Source organism: Pezoporus occidentalis, unplaced genomic scaffold (genome assembly GCF_034315485.1).
Source record: "Pezoporus occidentalis ecotype Australia unplaced genomic scaffold, CSIRO_AGI_Poc_V1 ctg6, whole genome shotgun sequence".
NCBI lineage: Eukaryota > Metazoa > Chordata > Aves > Psittaciformes > Psittacidae > Pezoporus > Pezoporus occidentalis.
This window is the reverse complement of record NW_026915943.1, coordinates 13,612-39,788: the sequence shown is the minus strand read 5'-3', so window position 1 is coordinate 39,788 and position 26,177 is coordinate 13,612. Positions and strand designations below refer to the sequence as shown.

Below are 26,177 nucleotides of genomic sequence, written 5' to 3'. Positions count from 1 at the left end.
AACATATCCTGGAGTTTAATAGGATTTTTTTGGGGGTAGGGGAGCAAATCCATCTGTCTTCCAGTGAAAACAATTCCTAAGGCCAAGACTGTATTTAACTGTGAACCAACTGCTGTGAGAGTCCAGCAAGCCTACAGATAGAGGCAACAGATCAGCCCCTTGACTCCTGAACATGGGGAGAGGGAGGGAATTTTGGAATCATGATATTAAAAGGATGCAACTTTTCACTGAAAAAGCTTTATTCCAGTTGCTATTACACTGCAGCAGCCAGGCAGAGGTTGAGTTTTATGGGACACAAGCTTTTGATCTGCTGCTGTTTATGGCAGGTTTAGGGACAACCCATTCCCTTCTCCAAGTAAAAAGGAGGTTTCAGAGGAACTAAAAATAAAGTAGAAAAGAACTGTGGTCCCAAAAGTTAAGGGTATGATAGTGGATAAAGGAAAAGGCAAAAAATAACTACAGAAAAGAAATGGAAAAACTGGGAGAAGAGAAAGAACAGGGACAAAATTACAGCTTGCATATATATAAAAGGCTGCACGGAGACCTTAAAAGCAGCCTTCCAGTATCTGAAGGGGGTCTACAAGGCTGGAGAGGGACTCTTCATCAGCGAGTACAATCACAGGACAGGGGAGAATGGGTTCAAACTGAAACAGAGGAGATTCAGGTTAGATCTTAAGGCAGAAGCTCTTCCCTGGGAGGGTGCTGAGGCGCTGGCACAGGGTGCCCAGAGAAGCTGTGGCTGCCCCATCCCTGGCAGTGTTCAAGGTCAGCTTGGACACAGGGGCTTGGAGCAAGCTGCTCCAGTGGAAGGGGTCCCTGCCCATGGCAGGGGTTGGAGCTGGAGAAGTGTTAAGTTCTTTTCCAACCCAAACCAGTCTGAGATGCTATGATTCCATATAAAGGACTGATATTAAGCAGCAGCTTGGAAAGCTAAGAAGGAATTACAAGAACCTAATGCAGTGGGTGCGTGGAAATAAAGGGCTGGAAGAGGCCCACCCTGTGAAAACCTGTGTGAGACATTCCGAGGACAGGGAGGTAAAAGGAATCTTGGATTTCCAGAAGATGACACCAAACCCAAACTGTCTCCAGCCATCCTGAGCCTCCTCCAGCTGTGTTCAGCTGCTGTGCTGAAACCTTCACTCCCAGCTTTACCCAAAGATGCAGCAGCAGCTCAGCTTTACTAAAGCCAGCCTGGTTTTTACACAGACACAAGCGATTCTTCAGCCATTTTGAGTGAGACAAGGACCCAACACAAGAAACTGCTTCGGCAGCAAACGTATTAGGCTGAAACCAGGAGAAAACACTAAAATCGGGTAATCTAGCCATGAAAAATAAAGCAGCAAAGCTCTGCTGCCTGGGGAAGGCAAGAAGGGTCAGAACCTTCTTTGAAAGAGAAGCCACTGCAGCACAGCCAATTATTCTGTTCTACAGCAAAGCCTTGCTCACAGGCTCTCACAATACCTGCTGCATCCAGCAGGAAACAATACCTGCAGATTCAGCTGCTATTCCAGAAGGAAGCTTTCTCCATTTACCTGCATTTCCAATGGGATGTCCTCTCCTCTGGTCCTGAGCTCACGCTGCTCTCTTCCAAGATTTACTGACCTCTGTGTGCACACTGTGCTTTTGCTCCCAGCACTTACAATAAATTGTGTTCTCTCCATCTCCCCCACCACCTCAGACATCCACTGATGATTCAGTCACCCATCGAGCTCAGATTCCTCTGCTCAGGCTATTAAAAATCCCCTCCCGGCACTGACAAGTAGGCTGCTCACAGGCATCTCAGTGCCAGCAGAAGAGGACAGTCAGTAATGAGTATTTCCTACCCCCAGAGAAGACAACATCTTCATTAAAACCAATGAAGTGCCCGACCCCACACGCTGCAGAGAAACGCGTCTGAGCTCAGACTGACACAACACTGCCTGCCCGTGTCTGCACAGGCAGCTTCAGAGCATCTGCAGAGCTGAGCTCCCAACCTCCTAGCAGGAATTCACTTGTCCAGACTTCAGCACCAGCTGTTTAGGCCCTCAGGCAGAAACGGAATCATGGAATGGTCTGGGTTGGAAGGGACCTTAAAGCTCCTCCAGCTCCAACCCCTGCCACAGGCAGGGACCCCTTCCACTGGAGCAGCTTGCTCCAAGCCCCTGTGTCCAACCTGGCCTTGAACACTGCCAGGGATGGGGCAGCCACAGCTTCTCTGGGCACCCTGTGCCAGCGCCTCAGCACCCTCACAGGGAAGAGCTTCTGCCTAAGAGCTCAGCTCAGTCTCCCCTCGGGCAGGTTAAAGCCATTCCCCTTGGCCTGGCCCTACAGGCCCTTGTCCCAAGCCCCTCTCCAGCTTTCCTGCAGCCCCTTCAGGCACTGGAGCTGCTCTCAGGTCTCCCCTTCAGGAGCCTTCTCTTCTCCAGGCTCACCCAGCCCAGCTCTCTCAGCCTGGCTCCAGAGCAGAGCTGCTCCAGCTCTCACAGCAGCTCCGTGGCCTCCTCTGGACTCACTCCAGCAGCTCCACATCCGCTTGTATTGGGGGTCAGTTTGCATTGGATCAGACTGATGGGAACCTTGACAATCTTCCATCAGCCCCTGCTTGGAGCTTTGCCAGAGAGACTTCACCCTCCAAGGCCCCTCTCATAGCTACACATCTATTCCAGGTTTAATTTCCCTTCCCTTTGTGTTGCACAGATCAAGAACATTAAGAAATGAATTGGCTGTAACTCAAACCTGGATAGAGGCAAGGACAGGAAGCAGAGTAGGAATCATTTAGAGGAATGGGCTAAACTGGCCTCTGCATTCATTACAGAAAGGCTGGAGTGGAGGTTTTTCTTACTGCAGCAATCACAGATTGCTCTCCTGGAAGCAAATCATTGCAAAACAGCACTTAGCAAGGTAAGTGTTCAAGACCAGGTTGGACGAGGCCTTGGGTGATATGATTTAGCGTAAGGTGTCCCTGCCCACGGCAGGGGGGTTGGAACTGGATGATCTTAAGGTCCTTTCCAACCCTAATTATTCTATGATTCTATGATTTGTGCAGTCAGAAATGCTAACAGCACAAAGGTTTAAGTGGTCACAATTCAAGAGATAGAAGAGACCAAGTGAGAGTTAAGAACATTCATTAGCAGGTTTACCTGCCCCTTCCACTAGTTCTGGCCATGCCTGAAGACAAGCAGCCACCTCCTCACCAGCACTGCTCTGGTCTTTCTTTCCCAATTCTTTCACTTCTGAGCAACTACGCTTTAGATTTCAAGCAAAGCCTTAATCCTGTGTGTTGATGACACCTACACACGTCTGGATGAGAGAACACTACGAGCCTGCAAGTCTCAGAATAGCTCTGTGGCATCTCCAGGGGATACTGGCAGCAAGTCAAGTCATGGAAGCTCTTAAAGTATGTCCCAACTCCCTGCATTAAAATGGAAGCAACTACCACTGGTGACACTGGTGTGTACCTGCACTTAGCAGGGACCTGCACTTGTGAAAGTGGCCAAGGTCAAGCAGGATTCACTTGCAGAATCCCCAGTTTGAGACGCATCCAGCTCCAGTCTCTGCGACGGGATTAAAGGAGGAAGCTACAACCTGGAGAAAAATGCCCTAAGAGAAGGCAAGCGACTTTGGAGCACATACTGGCTTTAACTGGCTCTCATCACTATGAAGAGTCTCAAGGATTTTGTGTCTGGCTTTGTAAAAATACTTTAAAAGTAAAACTTCAGGACATCGCACAGTGTATTCCTCAGGTTCCCTTGTGCACACCGCAAACTAAACCAGTTCACCTCACACGGAGTATGCCAGGAGTCCAAGAAGTCTTTTCAAACCAGAGTGAACTGGGAAGTATGCCCTGGAAGAGCTGGGCTTGTTCAGCCTGAAGAAGAGAAGGCTCCTGAAGGGGAGACCTTAGAGCAGCTCCAGTGCCTGAAGGGGCTGCAGGAAAGCTGGAGAGGGGCTTGGGACAAGGGCCTGTAGGGATAAGAAGGAGCTTGGAGCAAGCTGCTCTAGTGGAAGGTGTCCCTGCCCGTGGCAGGGGGTTGGAACTGGAGGAGCTTTAACATCCCTTCAACTGAAACCAGTCTGGAATTACATGATTCAGGCAGCACTGGCTCATCACTATTTACAGCATTCCAGCAGAACCAACGTGCTCACAGGGAACAAGAAAGGAAAGTTACACCCTTGTTCTGAAAAGTCAGATTAAATAAATGGCACTATTGTGCTGCAGAGCTGATCAGGGACTTCCTTCCCAATGTGAAGATTGGGTTCTGCTTGGCAGACTCCACAGGAGGCAGGCAGAAGCAAGCAAAGGACTCAAGAACCTGGTGACACACTAGAAACAGCTCCATGGGCCAAACAGGGGGAAGTTTTAGTAGCATTTTACAATCACACTGAGCTGTGTGTAACGTCAGAGAAGACTCTCCACTAAAAGCCCCAATTTTGATGCTGCTTTCCATTTCCAGTTGGTTATTTCCTTAAGGTGGTATTTTTACTCGTTGACTATCAATGAGAAGCCATTTCCAGCTCAAGAGGATCTCAGCCACTTACTGTAGCCATTACACTAACTTTGATATTATCTACTTGTAATATATGTAAACACACAAATTTACTGAACCATTAAATACACCACTCTTCAATGAAAATAATTTATATCTAGTTTCATCCAGTATTTTCTTCCCAGATGAACATTTCTGGTGATGCCCTGGGCTGCATCTGGGTAAGAGTTAAATACCACTGAAACACATTAGAAAGTCTTTTTTTCACAGTTATTATTACTCAAATATTTCAAAACCTATCATGTTTTGAACATAAAAAGAAAACAGCAGCTATAAAGTAATTGAGTCCGTTGTTTGCTGTCCCTGGGCCCTTCAATATATTAGAGCCAGAAGGATTTGTTTTATGTTGAAGGAGAACAAAGAACCCATTTGGCTTTTCAACTTCGTGTAAGCTCAGTAAATAAATCAAGAAAACAGACCTGGAATATTCTACTTTCCTTCCCAGTCTGTACTTTGGCGTTTGCTTCCTGAGAGATTGTTCATTTAGACTACATCCATAAATTATTTATACTAATACATCAAACTTGTCATCATTGTGATTATAGCAGTTAATTTTCATACACAGCTTTTAGTTCTGTCCTACTTCATGCTTCTTAGGTTTGGGTTGAAAAGCACCTTAAAGCTCATCCAGTTCCAACTGCCTTCCACTAGAGCAGGCCACTCCAAGCCCCTGTGTCCAACCTGGCCTTGAACACTGCCAGGGATGGGGCAGCCACAGCTTCTCTGGGCACCCTGGGATAGCGCCTCAGCACCCTCACAGGGAAGAGCTTCTGCCTTATCTCCAGCCTGAACTTCCCCTGTTTCAGTTTGACCCCATCACTCCTTGTCCTATCACTCCAGTCCCTAATGAAGAGTCCCTCCCCAGCATCCTTGTAGCCCCCCTTCACACACTGGAAGCTGCTCTGAGGTCTCCACACAGCTTCTCTTCTCCAGGCTCAACAGCCCCAGTGTTCTCAGCCTGGCTCCATACAGGAGCTGCTCCAGCCCCTGAGCATCCTCGTGGCCTCCTCTGGACTTGCTCCAACAGCTCCATGTCCTTCTTATGCTGAGGACACCAGAACTGCACACAGTGCTGCAAGTGGGGTCTCACCAGAGCAGAGGGGCAGAATCACCTCCTTCAACCTGCTGCTCATGCTCCTTTTGATGCAGCCCAGCACACCAGGAGAGATGGATCAGAGCTCCCACAGCCCATCAGACACATTCATCTCTCACAGGGTAACTGCTGTCACAGGTTACAGGTGAGTTTAACAGGTTGTCTTGAAAAATCTGATGGTGTTTGTATGGAAACAACAAAATTCCATTTATTGAGGCATGTTTCAAAGCACTGGGGGTATTTGTTTGCTTGGTTTGGTCTGTTGGTGAGGGGTTTTTAACCAGCAGTGGATACAAACAGGTATTTGCACATGCATGAACACAATGCTTTTAAACACCCAAATTAAATTATCAGGTAGATAGGAAGGGAGCTACTTCCTCACAAACTGATGAAGACAAATTTTAGCCATCAGTGAGGTCAAGAAGAACGTTGACAACTGTTGACTCTAATTTCCAAATGCTACATCTTCTGGTCTAGGTAAGGTTCCTCACCTTTATTTCCGTTAGTCCCACTTACAGCTACAGGAAAAGCCTTAGACATCACGTTCATAGAACCTGGATCATGTGCCAAGTACCATCAAACACCCCCATACCCGGAGATATAAAACCCACTCCTTTAAATCAAGGGGTAAAAAGACCCTTTCCTTCCAAGTTCACAAGTTATTTCTCACATACATACAAAGAAACACAGAAAAAGTACAGAAAGACACAGCCATTCTTCCTTTGAAGAACAGATCTAACTCCTTCAGAAGCTTCCACAATTAGAAAGGGATGAAAAGGCACCACTAGAACAGTCACCACAAGACATTTAACTCTTCTTCCTCCAAGCTTGATATGTATGACTACAGAAAGGGCTGTTTCAGGGATGGAGAAAAGAGGAATCCCAGACTAGTTTGGGTTGGAAGGAACCTTAAAGCTCACCTAGATCCAACCCCCTGCCAAGAGCAGGGACACCTTCCACTAGACCATGTCCCTCTTGTGCTGTTGCCCCAGAGCTGGATCAGGACTTGGGGGGGGGGGGCAGTCCCCCAGAGCACAGCAGAGGGGGAGAATCCCCTCCCTCGACCTGCTCCTCATGCTCCATAATCATGCTGGGTACTGAAGTAAGACTGACTGGCCTGGAGTTCCTGGATCTTCCTTTTTGCCTTTTTAAACATGGGGGTCACATTTCCCCTTTTCCAGTCAGCGGGAACTTCTCCAGACTGCCACAGCTTCTCAAATATGATGGATATTGCCTTGGTCACTTCATCTGCCACTTCCCACAGAACCCATGGATGCACCTCATCAGGTCCCATCATCTTGTGCATCTTCAGGTTCCTGTGATGGTCTTGAACCAGATCTTCTACAGCAAAGGTTCTTTATTCTCCCAGTCCCTGCCTTTGCCTTCTGTGACTTGGGCAGCGTCATTGGAGCAATGGGCTTCAGCTTTGCTAACCTGATCTCTGTCTGCTCAGACTGCTTCTCTGTGTTCCTTCCAGGCTACCTGTCCTGTCTTCCTCTGCAGGCTTCCTTTTGGTGCTGGAGTTTGTCCAGGAGCTCCCAGCTCCCTCATGCAGGCCTCCTGGCTTTCTTGCCTGACTTCCTCTTTGTCAGGATGCATCCCCCATATTCAAGCCTCCAGATGTACCCAAGAATATTAAGTTCAGTGACTCGTGGCAAATGCACACAGGCCAATATAAACCCAAATATCTGAAGACTCAGCCACAGGGAAACCAAGAGATTAGGAAATTAACAGGAGATAAGGGGATAAGATTTTAAACCACCACTAGGACAGGTCAATAGCTCTCTGGAGCTCATAAAGCCAAGAATTCCTTAAGAAGGGAGTTTTAAGTTGCACAGGGATGTGACTGTGACCAGTGTTACACCAGCCTCATGTTACCTACAAACCACCTGCAGCTCTCCAGTTATCTAATAAGACACACCACGCTGCTCAGCAGTGCATGTACCAACATCATTACACAACAGTAAAGTTCATTAGTGGTTTCCAAACAGTTACATTTCCCAAGTTATTACATTGAGCTTATCAGTGGTTTCAATATTAAAAAGAAAATCTCAGTTCCTGATTAAAAAAAAACCCAAATGTTAAACTCATTCTAATTTTAAAATCTTATGCAATGCAGAAATGCCACCAGAAAGAGACAACAGGGACTTATTTTGCTTTCTGTACATATTAATGCCCTTCAGACTCGCTCACCAATAAAAACTGCAGCATAAACCCACGTGATGAAAGAATATTTCTGTTGCAGTGCCCCAGCATTCAGTTCTGCCCACTCCATCTAACATATCAATGTATTAAGAAGTACAGGTGCTCCTATGCAAGACAGAATTGAGAATGTCATTAAGATATGAATATATACCATTAGCACTGCAAGCTACCCCAACACAGGTTATGTGGCCACTAACTAATGTGACCCAGAAATCAGAATTTCTTCAACTTGGGGCATTAGGTGTGATGAAAATCACTTGCTAAAACAAGATCAAAGGCAGCAAGAAGCAATACTTCTCCCCCAATAGCTCTATGTAATCCCTCAGCACAGAGCTCTCTCTGCCTTTTGAGTAAAGATTAGCATATTTTAAACTGCTAAAGTCTGTATAATCTTCAATCATTGAGAAAAGTAATTCAATTAAGGTAAGCACTAGTGAAGTTGCCTTCTTTCTAGCCACCCAATGCTATATCCTTGTACTACAAGGAAAGGAATAAGAGAAAGAAAGAGAAGCTGCTTCTTCCAGCTGGCCACAGATTATGTTGCAGGCTCCTGATGAATCCACAGTACATGCGGCAAGTACCCAGGCTAGGCTGGGGAGGAGCATGGGGGACACAACCACTGGACTGCTATGGAGAGGCAATGACTTGCAGTAAATCCTGAAAGGAGCCCTGAGTGATGGGATGTCATTTTGGCAACACACCCCACCACTGGGACCGATGGACCAGCATGGATGGGCAGGACCCACGGCCAGAGCTGCAGCACAGAGCATTCGAGGAGTTGGTGCAATAAAGAACAGGCAAACAAGGTTAACAGCCACAGGAGACAGGATCTGGGGGATGAGGGAGCAAGGAATGAAGGAGCTTTAAATAAAAATAACCAGCACCTTAGCATAGGAAAGAGAATCTGCAGCTGGCGATGAGGAAGGATCACTGCAGTCCGCACGAACGCCTCGGTATATACAGCACTGAACTCCCACAATATGGCTGAGGATACCAGCAAAAATCAGCCACTGCAGCCTCTGTGCAATCCCCCTTTCCTGCAGGAATAAACCACCTAGAGATGCTTCCAGATCTCCCAGGGAATGACACTCACACCACTGCATGGAAGAGCCTGCATAGTAACCAACTCCAGTTAAGAATTTGTTAGCCATCACACGCATGGTTATTGAAGGAACAGCAGAGAAGGTCTGGGATTAAGCAGCTCTGGTTGCTGAGGCAGCTAAATCAACATCGGAGCCCTTCATAACGTTTCATTTGTCATTGTGAAGTCCCTGAATGGAAATGAAGCAGCAGCCTCCCCACCAGCAGCACTAGGGCATCTTTAATTAGGGCCTTCCAACAGGGCAGGCAACCTTATAGCCAAACAGGAAGCGAATGCAGCAATCCAGTGCAACAGTTGTACAAAGAGATCTTCTCCTTTCTGAAAGCTCTTATTTCTACATTTCCCTTAACCTTCCAAACAAAGAGTGCCAAAGGGAGCTGTGTGTAAGCAAAGATCACTCAAACTCCCTTTGCAGCAGCAGAGAATTAGCCCCATCATACAGAAGAACATTATGAGGGCATTTATTCTTCCAGGAGCCATTTGTAATGGGAGCTATTCACCCTCTGGACAGTAAAAAAAAAAAAAACAGAGAATGACATCATAACAGCAAGATCTGAAGAAATTCGAGCCAAATTCAGAGGGGGGAAAGAAAGCTGTTTCGCCACCAGAGACAGGAATCAAGAGCCCACTCGTGCTGCAGCACCCATGGGCTGCATGGCCACTGCCATCGGCATCACCACGTTGAGCACAGCTCAGGCACGGAGTCATCGCCCAGGGTTTGAAACAAAGGCAGGGCTGAAGCTCACACCGCAGCTGCCAGCAGGGCCCTAACCAGCCACATTCAAATCAGCTCAAACCCCTCCACAAGCCATGCTCAAGAAAGCAGTTGCAGCACTATATGTATTTAGTTAGGAGCATTTTGCTCTGCTATAGCCATAAAACCCCTTCTCCCCACCCCAGATTTGATGCTATGAACAGAATTACTTCAAACCTTCCAGTATAAACACGGATGTTTAGCCAAGAGGGCAAAATAACCCAAACACAAAGACTTGGAGGAAGCAGATATCTGATGTTATGTCTGCTAGAACAGATAGACACGTGTAAACTATGAGATGCTGAGGTTTAAGATCTGTACCAAGTGCTACAGCCTTCCATGGAGGTAATCTGAAAAACTTCATGAAATCAAAGCTCAGGAATAGAGTAAAACAAGCCAAGCATTTTGCAAATGCATTGGTAATACTTATTACTGAATGCCTTCGGGATAAAATAAAACCAAGCAGCATCTCCTACACATGCCCCTCTTCCAAAACCCTCATAAAATGGCTGGCCAAACAGCATCTCACCAAGCAGATAAGGTGACGTAGCCAAGGAATATATATATATCTCCAAGATATCCAAGTTGAACTTGCGCTCTCTGAATCCATAATATGAAAAGGAGCTGTTCCAACCGCAGAAATAAAATGAAGTCAAATAAAACCAATGAAAGGAACAACCAATAGATAGGTAAATAATTTTAATAACAGCCTTATCACTAAGCTCCTCTCTAGATGAGTACAGAAACACCAAGAGAGAAGTCATTTAGGGGAGAAGGAAAAATAGACTAGCATTTCATCATCTCCAACCACACAGAGACCAAAGGTAGCTGAGGGAGCAAATACCCCACCCTGAGACAGGCAGTATTCGGCACCTACTCATTATGTCAAAGATCGCTCAGGATCTGGGCAGGATTACACAAAGCATCTGACAAACGAGCTATTCTTCCCTCAGGAAACTCTCCAGGGTGAAAGGTTTGAAATGCAGAACCGAAGAGAGAGGCCTTGTGCTGAGGGAGGAGGAGAAACCGCTCGGGTTTTGTTGTTATTTCTAATTGAAAAGCCAGGATGAAGAAAACCTCATCCGCTGAATTCAGTATTTCACGCGGTGCTTCGCCAAGCCATAACTTCACATACGAAAAATGCTGTATTCACGCGGGGAAAAAAAAAAAAGCAGGAATTGAGACTCCTACCCCCAAAAATAAACCCAGACGAGCTGGGATTAAATGAATCAGCAGCTGTTTCTGGAGACGTGGCGGTGCATTTCGGGGTGCTTTTACTTTAAACCACAGCTCGATCTCTCCCTGCCACCCCAGGGGCACTGGCCACCGGGCAGCGCAGCGCTGCGAGGGGGAGCGGAACGCCCCACGACAGCCCCGCCACCACACGGAAAGCGGCGGAGAGCGGCCGGGAGCCCCCCTTTTCCCTCATAAACGACACAGCCACCCCCCTTTTCCCCTCATAAAGTGGGGTTACGGCAGAGCCACCCCCTCAGGAGGGTGAGGAGGAGGGGGGTCTCCTTCAGGCGCTACCCCAGCTCCCCCAAGGGTGGGTCCGTCGCGGCGGTCGAAGGGGGTGGACGAGAGGTGTGCGGAGACCCGGCCCGAGCCGTGCCGGGCGGTGACTCACCGCTCTGCTCGCCCAGGAACACCAGCTTGAATTTCCGCAGCGGGTTGCCGAAGTCCCCGCCCGCCGACATGATGGAGGAGCCTCCACCGCCGCCCCGCGCTCGCTCCGCTCCCCGCGGCGGGACCCGCGAACCGCTCTCAGTCGCTGAGCTTTCCGCCGCCTCACCCCGTTCCCCGGTGAAGGCTGCGGTGCGGGGCTGCGGAGGGGCGCGGAGCCCCGGCGCCGTGAGCTAAGGCCGGGGTTGAACCACAACGGACTCCGCCGCTCCCCTCAGGGCCGAGCTCCTTCCCCCCCACGCCTCACGCCGCGGCCCCGCCTCTCGCCAGGCACGTAGCGCTGCGTGCCCCCGAGCCACGCCCACCGCAGCGCAGCGGACCAATCATAGCGAAAGGGGCGGAGCTACGGGAGGGAGGGTGGGGGGGAAAGGGCGGGGTTTGCCGCCCGCTGCGTCTGAGCCGAGGGTGCGATCACTCTGGAGCCTAACGATGGGTGCTGGGGTGTGATGGGTGCTGGGGTGAAATCCTGCTCCCTGAAACCGCTGAGCTGCCGGAGGGGAGCGCGGATGTCTGCGGGGAAAGGCAGATGCACACGCTCTGCCCGCAGTATGTGCAGCTCCCATGGGGCTGGAGCACCCCCGGTAGGAAGGCATAAAATTGGGGCTGTTCAGCCTGGAGAAGAGAAGCTGCCTGGAGACCTCAGAGCAGCTGGAGAGACTTTTCATCAGGGCCTGTGGGGCTGGAAGAGACCTTAAAGCTCCTCCAGTTCCAACCCCCTGCCATGGGCAGGGACCCCTTCCACTGGAGCAGCTTGCTCCAAGCCCCTGGGTCCAACCTGGCCTTGAACACTGCCAGGGATGGGGCAGCCACAGCTTCTCTGGGCATCCTGTGCCAGCGCCTCAGCACCCTCACAGGGAAGAGCTTCTGCCTAAGAGCTCAGCTCAGTCTCCCCTCGGGCAGGTTAAAGCCATTCCCCTTGGCCTGGCCCTACAGGCCCTTGTCCCAAGCCCCTCTCCAGCTTTCCTGCAGCCCCTTCAGGCACTGGAGCTGCTCTCAGGTCTCCCCTTCAGGAGCCTTCTCTTCTCCAGGCTGCCCCAGCCCAGCTCTCTCAGCCTGGCTCCAGAGCAGAGCTGCTCCAGCCCTCGCAGCAGCTCCATGGCCTCCTCTGGCCTCGCTCCAACAGCTCCACGTCCCTCTTGTGTTCCTGCCCCAGAGCTTTATCAGGACTGCAGGGGGGGTTCTCACCAGAGCACAGCAGAGGGGCAGAATCATCTTGTCCATGTGGTGTCAGTATGGATTTGAGGGATCTTTCCTGCTGATCCCAGGGAAAATACAGGCTCTCTACCAGGGAGAAGTCTTGGCTCTAACAAGTATTCTTATCACAAAAGCTCAGCTCAGGCTCAGCATCTCTTCGCATGGGGAGAAGGAAACACTTCTGCGTTGCCTGCCAAAGAGGTTTCAGCCCAAGGGGCTGGCAGGGAAGATGGATGTGGCTTTCAAGATAAAGCAATTGAGGGACCTGGCTCTGCTTGCTGGAGGCAGAGGATATCATCCTGCTGACTCCTGGTGGCCTTTGGCATGGTCCTAAGAAGCTCTGCAGAAGGTAGAAAAGGAGACAAACATCAGAGGTTTTCTTCCAAAGTGTTTTTAAACACTTTTTGTCTGGTTTTGTAATTAAACCAGTCCATAAAGAAGGAGAGACTTTCAGGTGCTGGATCTCAAGTCTCCTAGGACAGCTTTGCTCCTCCAGTGCCAAAGAAAGTGGATTGAGCAGAGGCAAGAAGCCTGCAACAGCCTCTGCATCAGTCACAAACCACTCAAGCATCACCTCTGCCAGCACTTGTGCTGTACAGGCACATCCAGCTACGTGACAGGGAGAGATCTGCAGCGAAGCAGAAGAGGATGGATGAAATAATCCCTCCAGCGAGGCCAGGCTGCAGGAGCCTGGAGAAGGAAGAAGAGCTCCACGGTTCTATTTCAGTTATAATTAGCGTACAGAAAAGGGGAGCTTTGGGTTTCTGCAGCTGAGGGGGGAAGCAACAAAGCAACACCTTTGCTTTTTTAAATGTCACGAAGAAGGAGGTTGTGCTCCTGCAAAGAGGGCTGCGGTTACCTGGCTGTGAAGTGATTCATTAATCAAAGAAAGGCAGATCCGGGAGCTGAGGCGCATTCAGGCTGGAAATGAGGTCCATGGTTTTTAACAGAGAAGGTGCTCAGCCACCAGAACAAGCTGCCAAGAGCAGCGCTATCTTTGTATCCAGGGAAAATCAAGAGAAGGAGCCTTTATGAGAAAGCTGCTTTCATCAAAGCAGGAGTGATCTGCTTCCGTGCAGCGGAAATCTATAGCTGAGGCATGCAGGAGACTGAATTACATGATTTAACAAACCTTTTTGGCCTTAAAATGTGCCCATCTATGATAGATGATGGAGAAACTCGGCACGGAAGACAGACTCGTTTCTCACTGAGATATGTAGGACAATGATGGTCACTGGGAGAGGGATACTGCTCTAGCCCAATTTGTGACTGCTCTACCCCAAACTCAGCCTCGGGCAATGCTCCCTCCTCAGCCACATTTTGTGTGATGAGTCCCTGGGGGGGGGCAGATGGACTTAGGGGGTGCAGCCCCATCCATAAGCACAGAGAGTCTGAGGTCATAGAATCACAGAATCAACCAGGTTGGAAAAGCCCTTTAAGCTCACCCAGTCCAACCGTTCCCAGCCCTGTCAAGGCCACCACTGCCCCACGGCACTGAGGCCTCGTCTCCGGGTGTGAACACTTGCAGGGCTGGTGCCTGCAGCCCTGCCCTGGGCAGCCTGTTCCAATGCCTGAGCACCCTCTGGGGCAGGAATTGTTCCTCAGCTCCATCTAAACCTGCCCTGGTGCAGCTTGAGGCCGGTTCCTCTTGTCCCATCCCTTGTTCCTTGGGAGCAGAGCCCAGCCCCTCCTGGCTCCATCCTCCTCTCAGGCACTTGTAGGCAGCCATCAGGTCCCCCCTGAGCCTTCTCTTCTCCACACTGAACCCCCCAGCTCCCTCAGCCTTTCCCCATCACACTTGGGCTCCAGCCCTGCTCCAGCTCCGCTGCCCTTCTCTGGCCCCGCTCCAGCTCCTCAATGTCTCTCTTGCAGTGAGGGGCCCAGAGCTGAACACAGGATTCAAGGGGTGGTCCTGGAACAAGAGGTCATCATCAGCATGACACCCTCTTAATTGCTGTGCCCATCAGGGTCTCCTCCCACAAACACAGCACCAGCCAATCCCCCTCCAGTCACAGCAGCCTCTCCTCAAGCTCCGCATTTCCTTCAGGAATTCAAAGTTCATGGGAGGAGAAGCCCAGCTTTATTGGTCCAGGAATGCTGGCCTCAACCCAGCTCAGCCTCCCCCAGAGCTCCTTGCTTGAAGAGCCTGGAGTCACCAACCCAGCGTCACTGCAGGGCGGCCCTGGCTGGGGCTCAAAGGGCAGGACAACGTCCCTTCCACATAGGCAGTTCTGTCATGTCCAGGGAGCTCCACAAGAACACAGCTGGGAGCCCATGGCCTTGATAAGGGTGGAGGAGAGAGCAAAGGTTGGGCAGATCCTCTCTGCTCCCTCCATACCTGAGCGGGTGGAGGAGACAGCACAGCCCCGTGCACGGCACTGAGTCCATCCATGCTCTTCATTAGGGCAGACCTTGTCCTCCCTTGTTCCTTCTCACCCCTCCATGCACCAGATCACAGTGAAGATGAATACGTGGGGTATCAGGTGTGTGTCAGAGCAGGACAAGGCCTGACAGAGTAGAGCTCGAATCGAATGCATGAGCCTGGTTTGCAGCAGACTCTTGCCACATCAGTGAACGCAGATGAACTGGAGATAAAGGCAGAAAGTCTATGACAGACCCCGACAGCTCCAGCCAAAAGCAATCGGGGCAGTGATCAGTCAGCAGAGCTAAATCCTGACCTGAAATCCAGCTGCCAGGCTGCTGCTGCACAGGATGGAGAGCACTAAGATATTGATGTCTGCCTTCTATCTTCTGCAGGGAAGCAGGCAGGAGGCTCTGCTGTCAAGAAAGGGGAAATCAGGGCCAGCCAGGAGAGAAGGGACTGGGGAAGAGCACAGGAGGTGACCTGAGACTGGGCACTGGTGAGGCTGCAGCTCGGATCCTGTGTTCAGTTCTGGGCCCCTCACAACCAGAGAGACATTGAGGTGCTGGAGCAGGGCCAGAGAAGGGCAGCAGAGCTGGTGCAGGGCCTGGAGCCCAAGTGTGATGGGGAAGGGCTGAGGGACCTTGGGGGTTCAGTGGGGAGAAGGCTCAGGGGGGACCTGATGGCTGCCTACAAGTGCCTGAGAGGAGGATGGAGCCAGGAGGGGCTGGGCTCTGCTCCCAAGGAACAAGGGATGGGACAAGAGGAACCGACCTCAAGCTGCACCAGGGCAGGTTTAGATGGAGCTGAGGAACAATTCCTGCCCCAGAGGGTGCTCAGGCATTGGAACAGGCTGCCCAGGGCAGGGCTGCAGGCACCGGCCCTGCAAGGGTTCGCACCCCATGGAGACGAGGCCTCAGTGCCATGGGGCAGTGGTGGCCTTGGCAGGGCTGGGAATGGTTGGACTGGATGATCCTGAAGGTCTTTTCCCACCTCACTGATTCCATGATTCAGGTGAAGGAGTGTGCCTGGGACAGGAGGAAGCAGTTTGCAATGGGATGTTTGAAGCTAGCTCCAGACTGTCAGCTTTGGAGTGCACGGAGCCACACATCACCCATTCCCTCTCCTCTTCCACTGGGAAATGCACACTGCCCATCAGGGATGTCCCCTACAGCCTTCCTGTTTCAAATCCCAGGAAGCGCCTCCAGCCAGCGGCTGGGATACAGGCAGTGGCTCTGAGGTGGGATTCACTCTGCCCTCAGCCTGCTGAGGAAACAGGAGTTTCTCCTTCCCTCACAAGCCAAAAGCGTGCCTGCATGGGGACCGAGCACCTCGTGCTCTCACCTCCATTGTCACACACACAACCGAACCTGGGCCATGGTACCGCTGTTGAGCGCAGGGTAAGGTCCAGCCCTTCTCCTTCCAGGGAAAAAAGACCCCAACCCCCCTTTGCGGTGCCCATACCAGAGCCAAACCAGGCCAGTTTAACACCAAATCCTCTGTCCCCGCTCCGGCCCAGCACACCCAGCCCAGCCCTGCGGCTGCCACCACACTGAAGGCGGGTCCTGCGGAGCCTGCACCCCACAGACAACACGGACACCGTGAGCTGCTCATGAACGCAGACACCGAGCCCTGGAGCCTGCTCGGCCCCGGCCCGCCCGCCCTGACAGGCCCCGGGCACCTCCATCCCCGCCGCCCCTCACGGCGCTCCCTCACGGCGCTAACATGGCGGCCGCGATGCCACACTCAACATGGCCGCCGCGCCGCGCTGGGGCGGGTCCGGCCAGGCCACACTCAACATGGCCGCCGCGGAGAGCCAATCAGCGTGCGAGGAGCGGGCGGAGCGCGGCCCCGGTGGGGCCGAGGTGTCCGCCATTACCGGTCCCCTCAGGCCCTCTCCCCCCGGTCCTTCCGGACACCGGCGGCTGCCGCTAGCGCGGGTGTCCCAGGGTTATCGCTCCTGCTGGGGGGAACGAGGGGAGGGAGCCGCGGGGACCTTGAGGGCCTCGTCCCAGGCGCAGGGATGAGCGCGGCGCTGCCGAAGGTACCTGTGGGCTGCGACCGGCGGTGGGGGACCGGTACCGGGGCAGGACGGGAGGGGACAGGCCTGGTTCTGGGGACAGGAGGGACAGGACGAGCCCTTGCTGAGGAGGAGGGAAAGGCCCGGCCCTGGGGCTGGGCTTGTCATAGAATCATGGAATGGTTCGGGTTGGAAGGGGCCTTAAAGCTCCTCCAGCTCCAACCCCTGCCACGGGCAGGGACCCCTTCCATAGAGCAGCTTGCTCCAAGCCCCTGTGTCCAACCTGGCCTTGAACACTGCCAGGGATGGAGCAGCCACAGCTTCTCTGGGCACCCTGTGCCAGTGCCTCAGCACCCTCGGTGTAAAGGAGTTTTTCCTCACATTCAGCCTGAATTTCCCTCTTTTAGTTTAAAACCACCCACCCCCCCCCCGTCCTATTGCACAAGCCCTGCTAAAAGTCACCCTTTTTGTTATAAGCCCCTTTTAAGACGTGAAAGGAGTGGAACTCCAAGACCCCTTCCTCATGTGAAGGGAATTGGGGTGTTGTGTCTCCTGGGAGGACACAGGCCTGACCCTGAGTTAGTGCCCTTGTTGCTTACCCCTGTGTGCCTGGGCCGGGGGCAGAGATTTCCCCCCCCAGCACCCCTCTTTCCTCCTCAGGTACCCAGGGCGCATCCCTGGTCCTGCCTCTCCCTCTGCTCACATTGGCAATAATCAACCCAGCCTGGCTGGCTTGGTGCAGCTCTGCCTGCCAGGGTTGTGGTGACAGCAGGGCTCTGCCTTGGTGATGGATGAGCTGTTTCCTTCCATCCATGCAGAGCTGGAACAAGCCTGAGGGTTATTTGTGTGGCTGGCATAACCTGGCGGTGGTGGGATGGTGTGAGTGATGAATGTGGTCTGTAAGCAAGGGGAGGAGAGCCTCCTTCTGCAGTGTGTTGCATCCCAAACTAAAGTGAAGGGGGTGCCTGAGAAGGTTAACACAGTCATAGAGTCATGGAATCAACTAGAACAGGTTGGAAAAGACAAGTGTCCCATCCCTTGTTCCTTGGGAGCAGAGCCCAGCCCCTCCTGGCTCCATCCTCCTCTCAGGCACTTGTAGGCAGCCATCAGGTCCCCCCTGAGCCTTCTCTTCTCCACACTGAACCCCCCAGCTCCCTCAGCCCTTCCCCATCACACTTGGGCTCCAGGCCCTGCACCAGCTCCGCTGCCCTTCTCTGGCCCCCTCCAGCACCTCAATGTCTCTCTGGTTGTGAGGGGCCCAGAGCTGAACCCAGGATTCAAGGTGCAGCCTCACCAGTGCCCAGTGCAGGGGCACAATCCCTGCCCTGGCCCTGCTGCTGCACTGGTGCTGATCCAGGCCAGGATGCCGTCATCTGTGTGTTATAGCTGTGTTCTTGGCAGCAGTGGTAGCTGGAGGCTTTGGAGAGACTGGGAGGGTTATTGGTACGTTCAGAGGGTCTCCAGTGCCATTTCAATGGGTGTGTTCTGGGAAGTGGTGGTGAAAACTCACTGGGTATCTGCTGTACTGTTTGCACTCTAACAGGCTGCCCAAGGAAGCTGTGGCTGCCCCATCCCTGGCAGTGTTCAAGGCCAGGTTGGACACAGGGGCTTGGAGCAAGCTGCTCTAGTGGCAGGGGTCCCTGCCTGTGGCAGGGGTGGGAGCTGGAGGAGCTTTAAGGCCCCTTCCAACCCAAACCAGGCTGGGATTCTGTGATTTTAACTGTAGGCCTCATTGCAGGTGCTGTGCTTGAAGAAGGGAGCATTGCTAAAGCAAGTGTTTGCACTCAGCAGGTGAGTGATCTGAAATTAAACCTATCAAGTAAAACACAGTGTAAGGCATTAAAACAGTCACTTCCACTGGCATTGCCACAAAACACACATGACAAGAAAGGTACTTTTTTGCCAAGGAGAATCTTTTAGTTATGGAGGGGGGACTTTGAGCTGATGTCTGGGACCAGAAAGGGCTGTTGGATGTGCAGAAGAGCAAGTCCTATTGCTAATGGGATCTCTCTGTGTCTGAGGGAGGCCTAGGGGTGGAAGCCTTTGTTCAAGGATTGCCCAGATGTGTTTCCACATCTGGTAGGTGAAAGTAGAGCTTTTAATCATTATCTTGTTTCCTACAGAGCAGCAACACCCAGAGAAAGCCATCTGTGTGCTGCAGGTAAGGCCTCTTATTAATCCAACACAAGGAAAAGCCTCATTTACGCAAAATAATTATGACATATTAGAGAGTTTGTGTCCCTTTTTGATTCTTTTTAAGCTAATTTTGCACTGAGCAGCTGCTCTTCCACTTCCCTACCTGTTTTCCTAACCTTCTGTTTCCCTGTTTTTGGCTAAGCAGGGTCCTAGTCATGGTGTTACACTGTATAGAGTGACACCAGGCAGATGCTTTTCACTCTATTACTACTCAGGAACTGACTTAGACCCTCGTGACTGTAACATTTGTTGAGCTGGTGGAGTCTGCTGTCACAATTTGAAGTAGAATTTGTTTTTGATGCAGAGGCAAAGAGTAACTGAGTGGCTTAAATCCTTGGTGTTCGGTTTCTCTTTGCTGTTCTGAGCTGCTTTTATTAAAATGAGGGTTATTGAGGGCCTCATTTTACCCTGGAGAAGGAAGGATAAATAAAAGCTGATGCAATTCTGATTTGGCTTCCTAGCACATGTATATTTGAACAGGACTGGATGGAAAATGAAGTGGGGCTCAGATCCATCGTGGTGGCAGCACTGCTGTCATGGAAGAGGAGACAGATGCAACATTCATCAGCATCCTCCCCATCCACTGGTGCTGACAAGTCTTTTATTTGCCTGAGAATTCACCTGGGAAATGAATCACTTTTAATCTCTTCCTTATTTGTTTCTCACTGTAACCAAGTGTGAATTGTAACAGGCTTGTCTGGGGCAGAGATCACCTGGAGCTTTAGAATCATAGAATAGAATCATAGAGTATTTGGCTTGGCTTTGCCTTTGTCAAGGAACTGAGGATGAATTCTTGCCCCAGTGAGGATTTGGGGATCTCAAAGCACTTGTATATGTTAAAAGAAGAGCTGGAAACATGTTTGTTCTGCTTTGGGTTTAAGGTGATGCACTCCTGAGTTGCCACAGACACTACAGGTCCCGTCCTACACATGGCATTGGGAGGTTCAAATACCTGCTCCCTAAAGAGGTAGGTATAAAACTCCCCAGCTGTGCTTGCTTCCAGCTGAGGCATCTTGATAGAGCCTGATAGAAGTGTTGGGATTATTAATTCTGTGGCTGATGAATCATATGGAAAAGGAATAATGTAATTGTTTACTGCTTCTTGGTAAAGAGTGTTAAGTCCCACCCACTCACAACACTGCATAAATCCTTCCCAGTACATAAATACCTTGTCCAGTACATTCTTACTTAAGTTAATGAATAGTTTTGGGAGGGAGGAATCTCTTCCTGATGCTGATTTTAGACCCCCCCCAACTTCAGATCATTGCAGAATGTTGTCAGCAGGTTTTATGTGCATTTAAACTTTCTACATTCCCTTAGATTTGGAAAGATGACAGTTTTTATGGAAGGAGGAACCAACAACTCACTAAAACAGCTGCCTTGAAGGCAGGAGCTGAAATAAAAAGCAGTCTTTCTCCTCCCTTTTTGTCTTCTTCTGGAAGAAATGAATCATGGTGTGCATGTATTTTCTGTGTGACTTCTGTAGCTCTGCCATCCAAAAACTGAACTGTTCAACTTGAGAACATCTGTTCACAGAATGTCATCCCAGTTTCATAGTCAGGGAGAGTGAGCACAGATGGGCTGTGAGATACTCAACACAGCTCAGCAAACCTTTGTCAGAAGAGAGAGCTGTAGATGGTCTCCTGTGTGGGCAAAAGGTAATGGGTTTATTTCCAGCTTTGTTCCAAAAAGCTTTCTGTGTTCTCTTTATTAAATACAGGTTCCAAAGAAAAGAAAGGACAGAGTGCAGATGAAAGAGATAAATGCTGGGACAGATTATGAGTATGGAGATATCAACATCCAGATGACTTCCTATGATATGTGTCTTGTGGAGCATTTTTCTCAGTACGTGCATAAGCTCTGCAACAGGCTCTCCATTAGAGTCAATGAAAGGTACGAGGAGCTGTGCTGTCATTCCTCACCATCTCATTGTGTTAGGCCAGGTCAGGCTCCTACATGATGATACCTTGAGCTAAGGGCACAATCTCTGATAGATTCCCACATCTAAATCTTTTGCCATCTGCCTAGCATTCTTTTTATGTGTATCTGTACTATTTGGGATGCTTTATTCATAGAATCACAGAAGGGTTTGGGTTGGAAGGGACCTTAAAGCTCATCCAGTTCCAACCTGTCTGGACACCTTTCTCTACACCAGGTTACTCCAAGCCCTATTCGTATAAGGAAGGCTGAAATGGAGTTGTTCAGGCATTGATTCCAAGGGAAAAAGAGCTGATACTTCTCATTCCTTTGAGAAAGAGCAACGTCCTTGACAGGCCAATGGGAAATGGCTTTAACTTGCCAGAGGGGAGACTGAGATGAGCTCTTAGGCAGAAGCTCTTCCCTGTGAGGGTGCTGAGGCGCTGGCACAGGGTGCCCAGGGAAGCTGTGGCTGCCCCATCCCTGACAGTGCTCAAGGCCATGCTGGACAGGGCTTGAGGGTCCAGCTCTGGGGGATGAGCTTTAAGCTCCCTTCCAACCCAAACCACTCTGGGATTCTATGGAAAAGGCTTAAGCCTGTGGGTGCTGAGCCTGGGAATGCGGGCTCAAGTATTGCTGACTTATGCTGCTGGTTTTTATAGGCTCTGTGCATATATTGTGCTCACTGCAAGTGATTATACAAACTGGAATGAACTTAGGAAACCTCTGAAGGCTGTGGGAGAGCTACCCACTACTTTAGTAGTAGGGGATGCTCCAGTTGCATACTCAAAGCTGATGGATCCTGACGGCAGCTTTGCTGGTTTTAATGACTCTGAGGGATGTGAGACAGGTCCTTGGTACCTGCAGTGCACCCAAGGAGCTGTAGTCACTTGGAGAAGCACTGCATTGCTGTAGGTAAAACCATTTAGTGGTGCTTCTCTGAAAGTGTATCTAACTTACCTTAAAGCTTTATTACCTTTTATCATATTTGGGCCCTCTGAGGTTGGACTTGGTGTGCAGAGTTCAGTATGTACAGAAAGAAGTTACTTCCCCTTAGAGAGCAAAGTTTGTAGGGTAAAAGATGAGCAGTAGGATGTAGCCTGTTGTTACTGATGCTGTGCAAGTGGAGAGGGGGAGTTGAGGTCTCTGGGGGAACGCTAACTGCAGAACGGGATCTGATCCAGTGCCTCGTCGTACTTCTGTTGAATTCAAGGGTGGAAATAAGGTCTTTGGAGTGGTGCCTGGCAGCTTTTGCCTCTGTTCCTGATGAACAGATTACAGAATAAATCAGAACTGTGGCTTTAGAGCTTTCTTTTAACTCTAAAAGTTGCAAGTCCTCTTCCCAGGCTGGTGTTTGTAGCTGAAACAGCTTTCTGCTGGCAGCAGAGCTGCAAGCTTCTCCCTATCTCTTCCCAGTAAAGCACCCAGCTTCTGCCAATGCTTGAGTTGTTTGATACATAGTTTGCATAATTAATTCCTCATGAAAAGTTAATCTCCTTCCACATTCTCTGCTGCTGGAGGTTGATTCCTTCCAGTAAAGTAGGAATCTCCCTCCCTGGCCAAAGCACTGACCTGTGGTTCCTGCAGCTATGCGATGCCCACCAAAACCGAGGAAGTGCTGTTCTTGGAAGAGAGAGGTTCCAAACCACAGCTGGATGCTGTCCTTACAACCCATCAGAGGGTTATCCAGGTAGGAGTTTGCTCATCATATTGTGGCTCTTGTGCAGTGCTTCCTATTGCAGGCTGCCCCTCAAAACCCCTTAACTCCTGGAGTTAAGTCCCTGGAACAAATGAAAGATGTAATCTGTGTGTAAATTGAAGCATGGAGCAGTCTAATTGGATTTCCTGCTAAAGGTTTCTCACAAAGCAGAAGAGGGGTTCCTGGATTATGTATTTCAGACCGAAGATTTATCAGCTGTTTTATGCAGAATACTTAAGGCAAGGGGTAAAAAAGTCACATTTGGCCTTCAAGGATGCTGGAGAGGGGCTCTTCATCGGGGACTGTAGTGATAGGACAAGGGGTGATGGGTTCAGACTGAAACAGGGGAAGTTCAGGTTGGTTCTTAAGGCAGAAGCTCTTCCCTGTGAGGGTGCTGAGGCGCTGGCACAGGGTGCCCAGAGAAGCTGTGGCTGCCCCATCCCTGGCAGTGTTCAAGGCCAGGTTGGACACCTGGGCTTGAAGCAAGCTGCTCTAGTGGAAGGTGTCCCTGCCCGTGGCAGGGTGTTGGAACTGGATGGACTTTAAGGTCCCTTCCAACCCAAACCAACCTGTGATTCTATAAAGGATGACTGGGCAAACTCAGTGTAATCTAATAATACTGTTAGTATCAGGGCCAGTTTCAAACATGTACAACCGTTTGAGGTAAATAGTTCTTTCTCTTCAGTGATTTTTCCCTGCTAAACCTCTGCTGAATTACATGTTAAACCCAAGGGTGGACTTTATCACCTGGAGATAGCTGATGTGTGATTAACACTGGGGCTTGCAGGTTTGCAGTGGCAGCCTTTGTATTAGACTCTCATCTAAATGAAGATCTTCATGCATGGTTGAATCCCTTTCCATGCAGGAGAACAGTCAGGAAGCACAGTGTTCATAGAAAAGAGCCAAAATGAAAGCTTTGGGCTGTGCTGTATGCAAAAGGTGTGAGCACAAAGCAGAGAGTGCTTCTCTGAAGTGCCTGACTGCCACAGGCTCATACTGAAAGGGACACTCTTTCTTTCTATGCCATTAGTATAATGAGTCCATTTGGGATGTGGAGTTCTGCTCCTGCAGCACTTTCATTTCCTCTTTCAGATCAGCCATTTGAGCTCAACGTTTGCTCCAATCCTCCTGGAAATCATTCAGAGTAACCAGCCTGAAGGGGTCCATCTGTTAGTGAAAGAGGTATGTTTGATTTTACCAGTGATGGGCACTCAGGAAGCAGGTAGGATGTGACATGAATTTGCTTGGAGAAGACAGACCTGGTCCTGAAGCTGCTGTCTGCTCTGGACTTACGGATACCCAGGATCGCCCAGAACCAGCCCTCACTTGGTCTATGGAAAACCATTACCTCTAATTCTTGAAGAGTGTTCCATACTCCATTTAGCATCCTCTGGATGCATCCCTACTCACAGAGCTGTGTGGTGCAGTGACATGCTGGAGGGAAGGGATGGGATCCACAGGGACCTGGACAGGCTGGAGGGTTGGAACCTTGTGACTCATGGAGTTCAGCAAGGCCAAGGGCAAGGTCCTGCCCCTGGGTCAGGGCAATCCCAGCACAAACAGGCTGAAAGAGCTGGGCTCGTTCAGCCTGGAGAAGAGAAGGCTCCTTAAGGCGAGACCTTAGAGCAGCTCCAGTGCCCAAAGGGGCTGCAGGAAAGCTGGAGAGGGGCTTGGGACAAGGGCCTGTAGGGCCAGGCCAAGGGGAATGGCTTTAACCTGCCAGAGGGGAGATTGAGATGAGCTCTTAGGCAGAAGCTTTTCCCTGAGAGGGTGCCTAGTTGCTGGCCAAAAGACCTCAGGACTTCAGGCCAGAGCTCAGGACTTGAGGACAGAACTCCACCCACTGGTGGACCAGGCATAAGGAGATACTTAAACTCATTTTACATTCAGACAAAACATTCCCAGGAAGCCCTTTTTCTTCAGGGACTAAAAGACTCTAGTGGCTGGCAAGGGAATGCAGCACAACTAAATTTAAACATGAAAGCACAGTTGGCTTCTTAAGTGGCCTTTGAAGAGTATTTACTTATCTGCAGCTCTGCAAAACCAGAAGGAAGATGGGAGAAGGTCTCTTGAGCTCAGTAATCTCTGCTTTGGTCACGGTCCCATTTCTGGGTTTAATTTTGCCTGATGGCTTTGGCCCTGGAGGGACAACTGTGACATTGAGCCACTTGCAAAGTCATAGAAACACAGAATAGTTAGGGTTGGAAAGGGCCTTAAGATCATCCAGTTCCAACCCCCCTGCCATGGGCAGGGACATCTCACACTAAACCATGGCACTCAAGGCTTCATCCAAGCTGGCCTTGAACACTGCCAGGGATGGAGCATTCACAACCTCCCTGGGCAACCCATTCCAGTGCCTCAGCACCCTCACAGTAAAGAACTTCTTCCTTAGATCCAATCTAAACTTCCCCTATTTAAGTTTGAACCTGTTACCCCTTGTCCTATCACTCCAGTCCCTAATGAAGAGTGCCTCCCCAGCATCCCTCTAGGACTCCCGTCAGATACTGGCAGGCTGCTATGAGGTCTCCCCTTCCCCTTCCCTTCCCTCTTTCTCAGCCTAACCCAGTCATTGCAGTCCACTGCAGGAAGCCCAGGAGAGAGACCCAAGTGGCTTCATGCCACTGATGGTGCAAGAGGTGAAAGCTTTGGGATGCTCCTGCAAAGATTGGAGAAAGTCCCAATCTCCTTAAGAACATAGATGCTACAGTGATGGGCAGTGGCAGAGATGGGGACATCCAGTTGACTTCTTGAGCCCAATGCCATCACTCACACTGACAAAAGCAGTTAGCCAGGAGAGGAAGAGCTTACAAAGATGAATTTCAGAGCAGCCCATGCCAGTACCAAGCGTTCAAAACCATTGTGGCCTCTGCTTTCCCCCAGAACCTGCTCCTGAGGGAAGCTGGATGTAAGGGAGGAGTCTTAGAGCGCTGCAACCAGCTTCCACATGGAGCTGCCTACAAGATCCTACTCAGTGGGGACTTTCTGCTTGGGCTTCTTAGGTTCAGCAGACAATCAATTTCTAAGTGATTCTTTTTGGGAGAGGGTTCATCTTCCATTTCAGGCAGTTCTCAAGGTGGTTCTGATTTGCTTGGTTTGTTCTGTCCTCTACAGCACACAGAAGCTGACTTCAAGAGCCGACTGAAGGCTCGACCAGAACTTGAAGAGTTGAAGGCACAGATGAACTGAGATGAAGATGAACTCTCCATCCACTTTGGAGCCACCCCTGGAAAAGTGACCTTCTCCACATGGTTGTTAGGCCTGCAGAAGGTGATTTCATGAGCATTGTACCAATAATGTGGTGAGTGGGAAGAAAATTCCCTGTTAAGGAGCTTGTCTTAATAAATACATGTGTTTAACTGACCCTTTAGAATGAGGCCACGGAGCTGCTGCGAGGGCTGGAGCAGCTCTGCTCTGGAGCAAGGCTGA

General features: G+C 50.4%; 2 protein-coding genes across 3 annotated transcripts in view; one reads left to right on the top strand and one right to left on the bottom strand.

Moving 5' to 3' along the window:
- Positions 1 to 11,597, bottom strand: part of RAB6A (RAB6A, member RAS oncogene family) — a 54,612-nt gene extending 43,015 nt beyond the window's left edge. For both annotated transcript variants that reach the window (XM_062639238.1, XM_062639237.1), the window contains exon 1: positions 11,308 to 11,597. In XM_062639238.1, the coding sequence (XP_062495222.1) occupies positions 11,308 to 11,377 (70 nt within the window). In that variant the 5' untranslated portion in view covers positions 11,378 to 11,597. The remainder of the gene's footprint in view (positions 1 to 11,307) is intronic.
- Positions 11,598 to 16,777: 5,180 nt separating this feature from the next.
- MRPL48 (mitochondrial ribosomal protein L48) lies at positions 16,778 to 26,111 on the top strand. Its single transcript, XM_062639236.1, has 8 exons — positions 16,778 to 16,963; positions 18,678 to 18,730; positions 19,063 to 19,100; positions 20,017 to 20,102; positions 20,856 to 21,028; positions 22,640 to 22,742; positions 23,844 to 23,933; positions 25,863 to 26,111. The coding sequence occupies exons 1-8, from the start codon at positions 16,943 to 16,945 to the stop codon at positions 25,935 to 25,937; spliced, it is 639 nt and encodes a 212-aa protein (XP_062495220.1). The 5' UTR covers positions 16,778 to 16,942; the 3' UTR covers positions 25,938 to 26,111.
- The last annotated feature ends 66 nt before the right edge of the window (positions 26,112 to 26,177 follow it).

Bases quoted from the DNA above. Each gene is read 5' to 3' on its own strand.
- MRPL48 (XM_062639236.1), top strand. From the start codon at position 16,943: ATGAGCGCGGCGCTGCCGAAG. The intron at 21,029-22,639 runs GTACGAGGAGCT...TGGTTCCTGCAG, and splicing joins TCCATTAGAGTCAATGAAAG to CTATGCGATGCCCACCAAAA. The intron at 22,743-23,843 runs GTAGGAGTTTGC...TTCCTCTTTCAG, and splicing joins CCCATCAGAGGGTTATCCAG to ATCAGCCATTTGAGCTCAAC.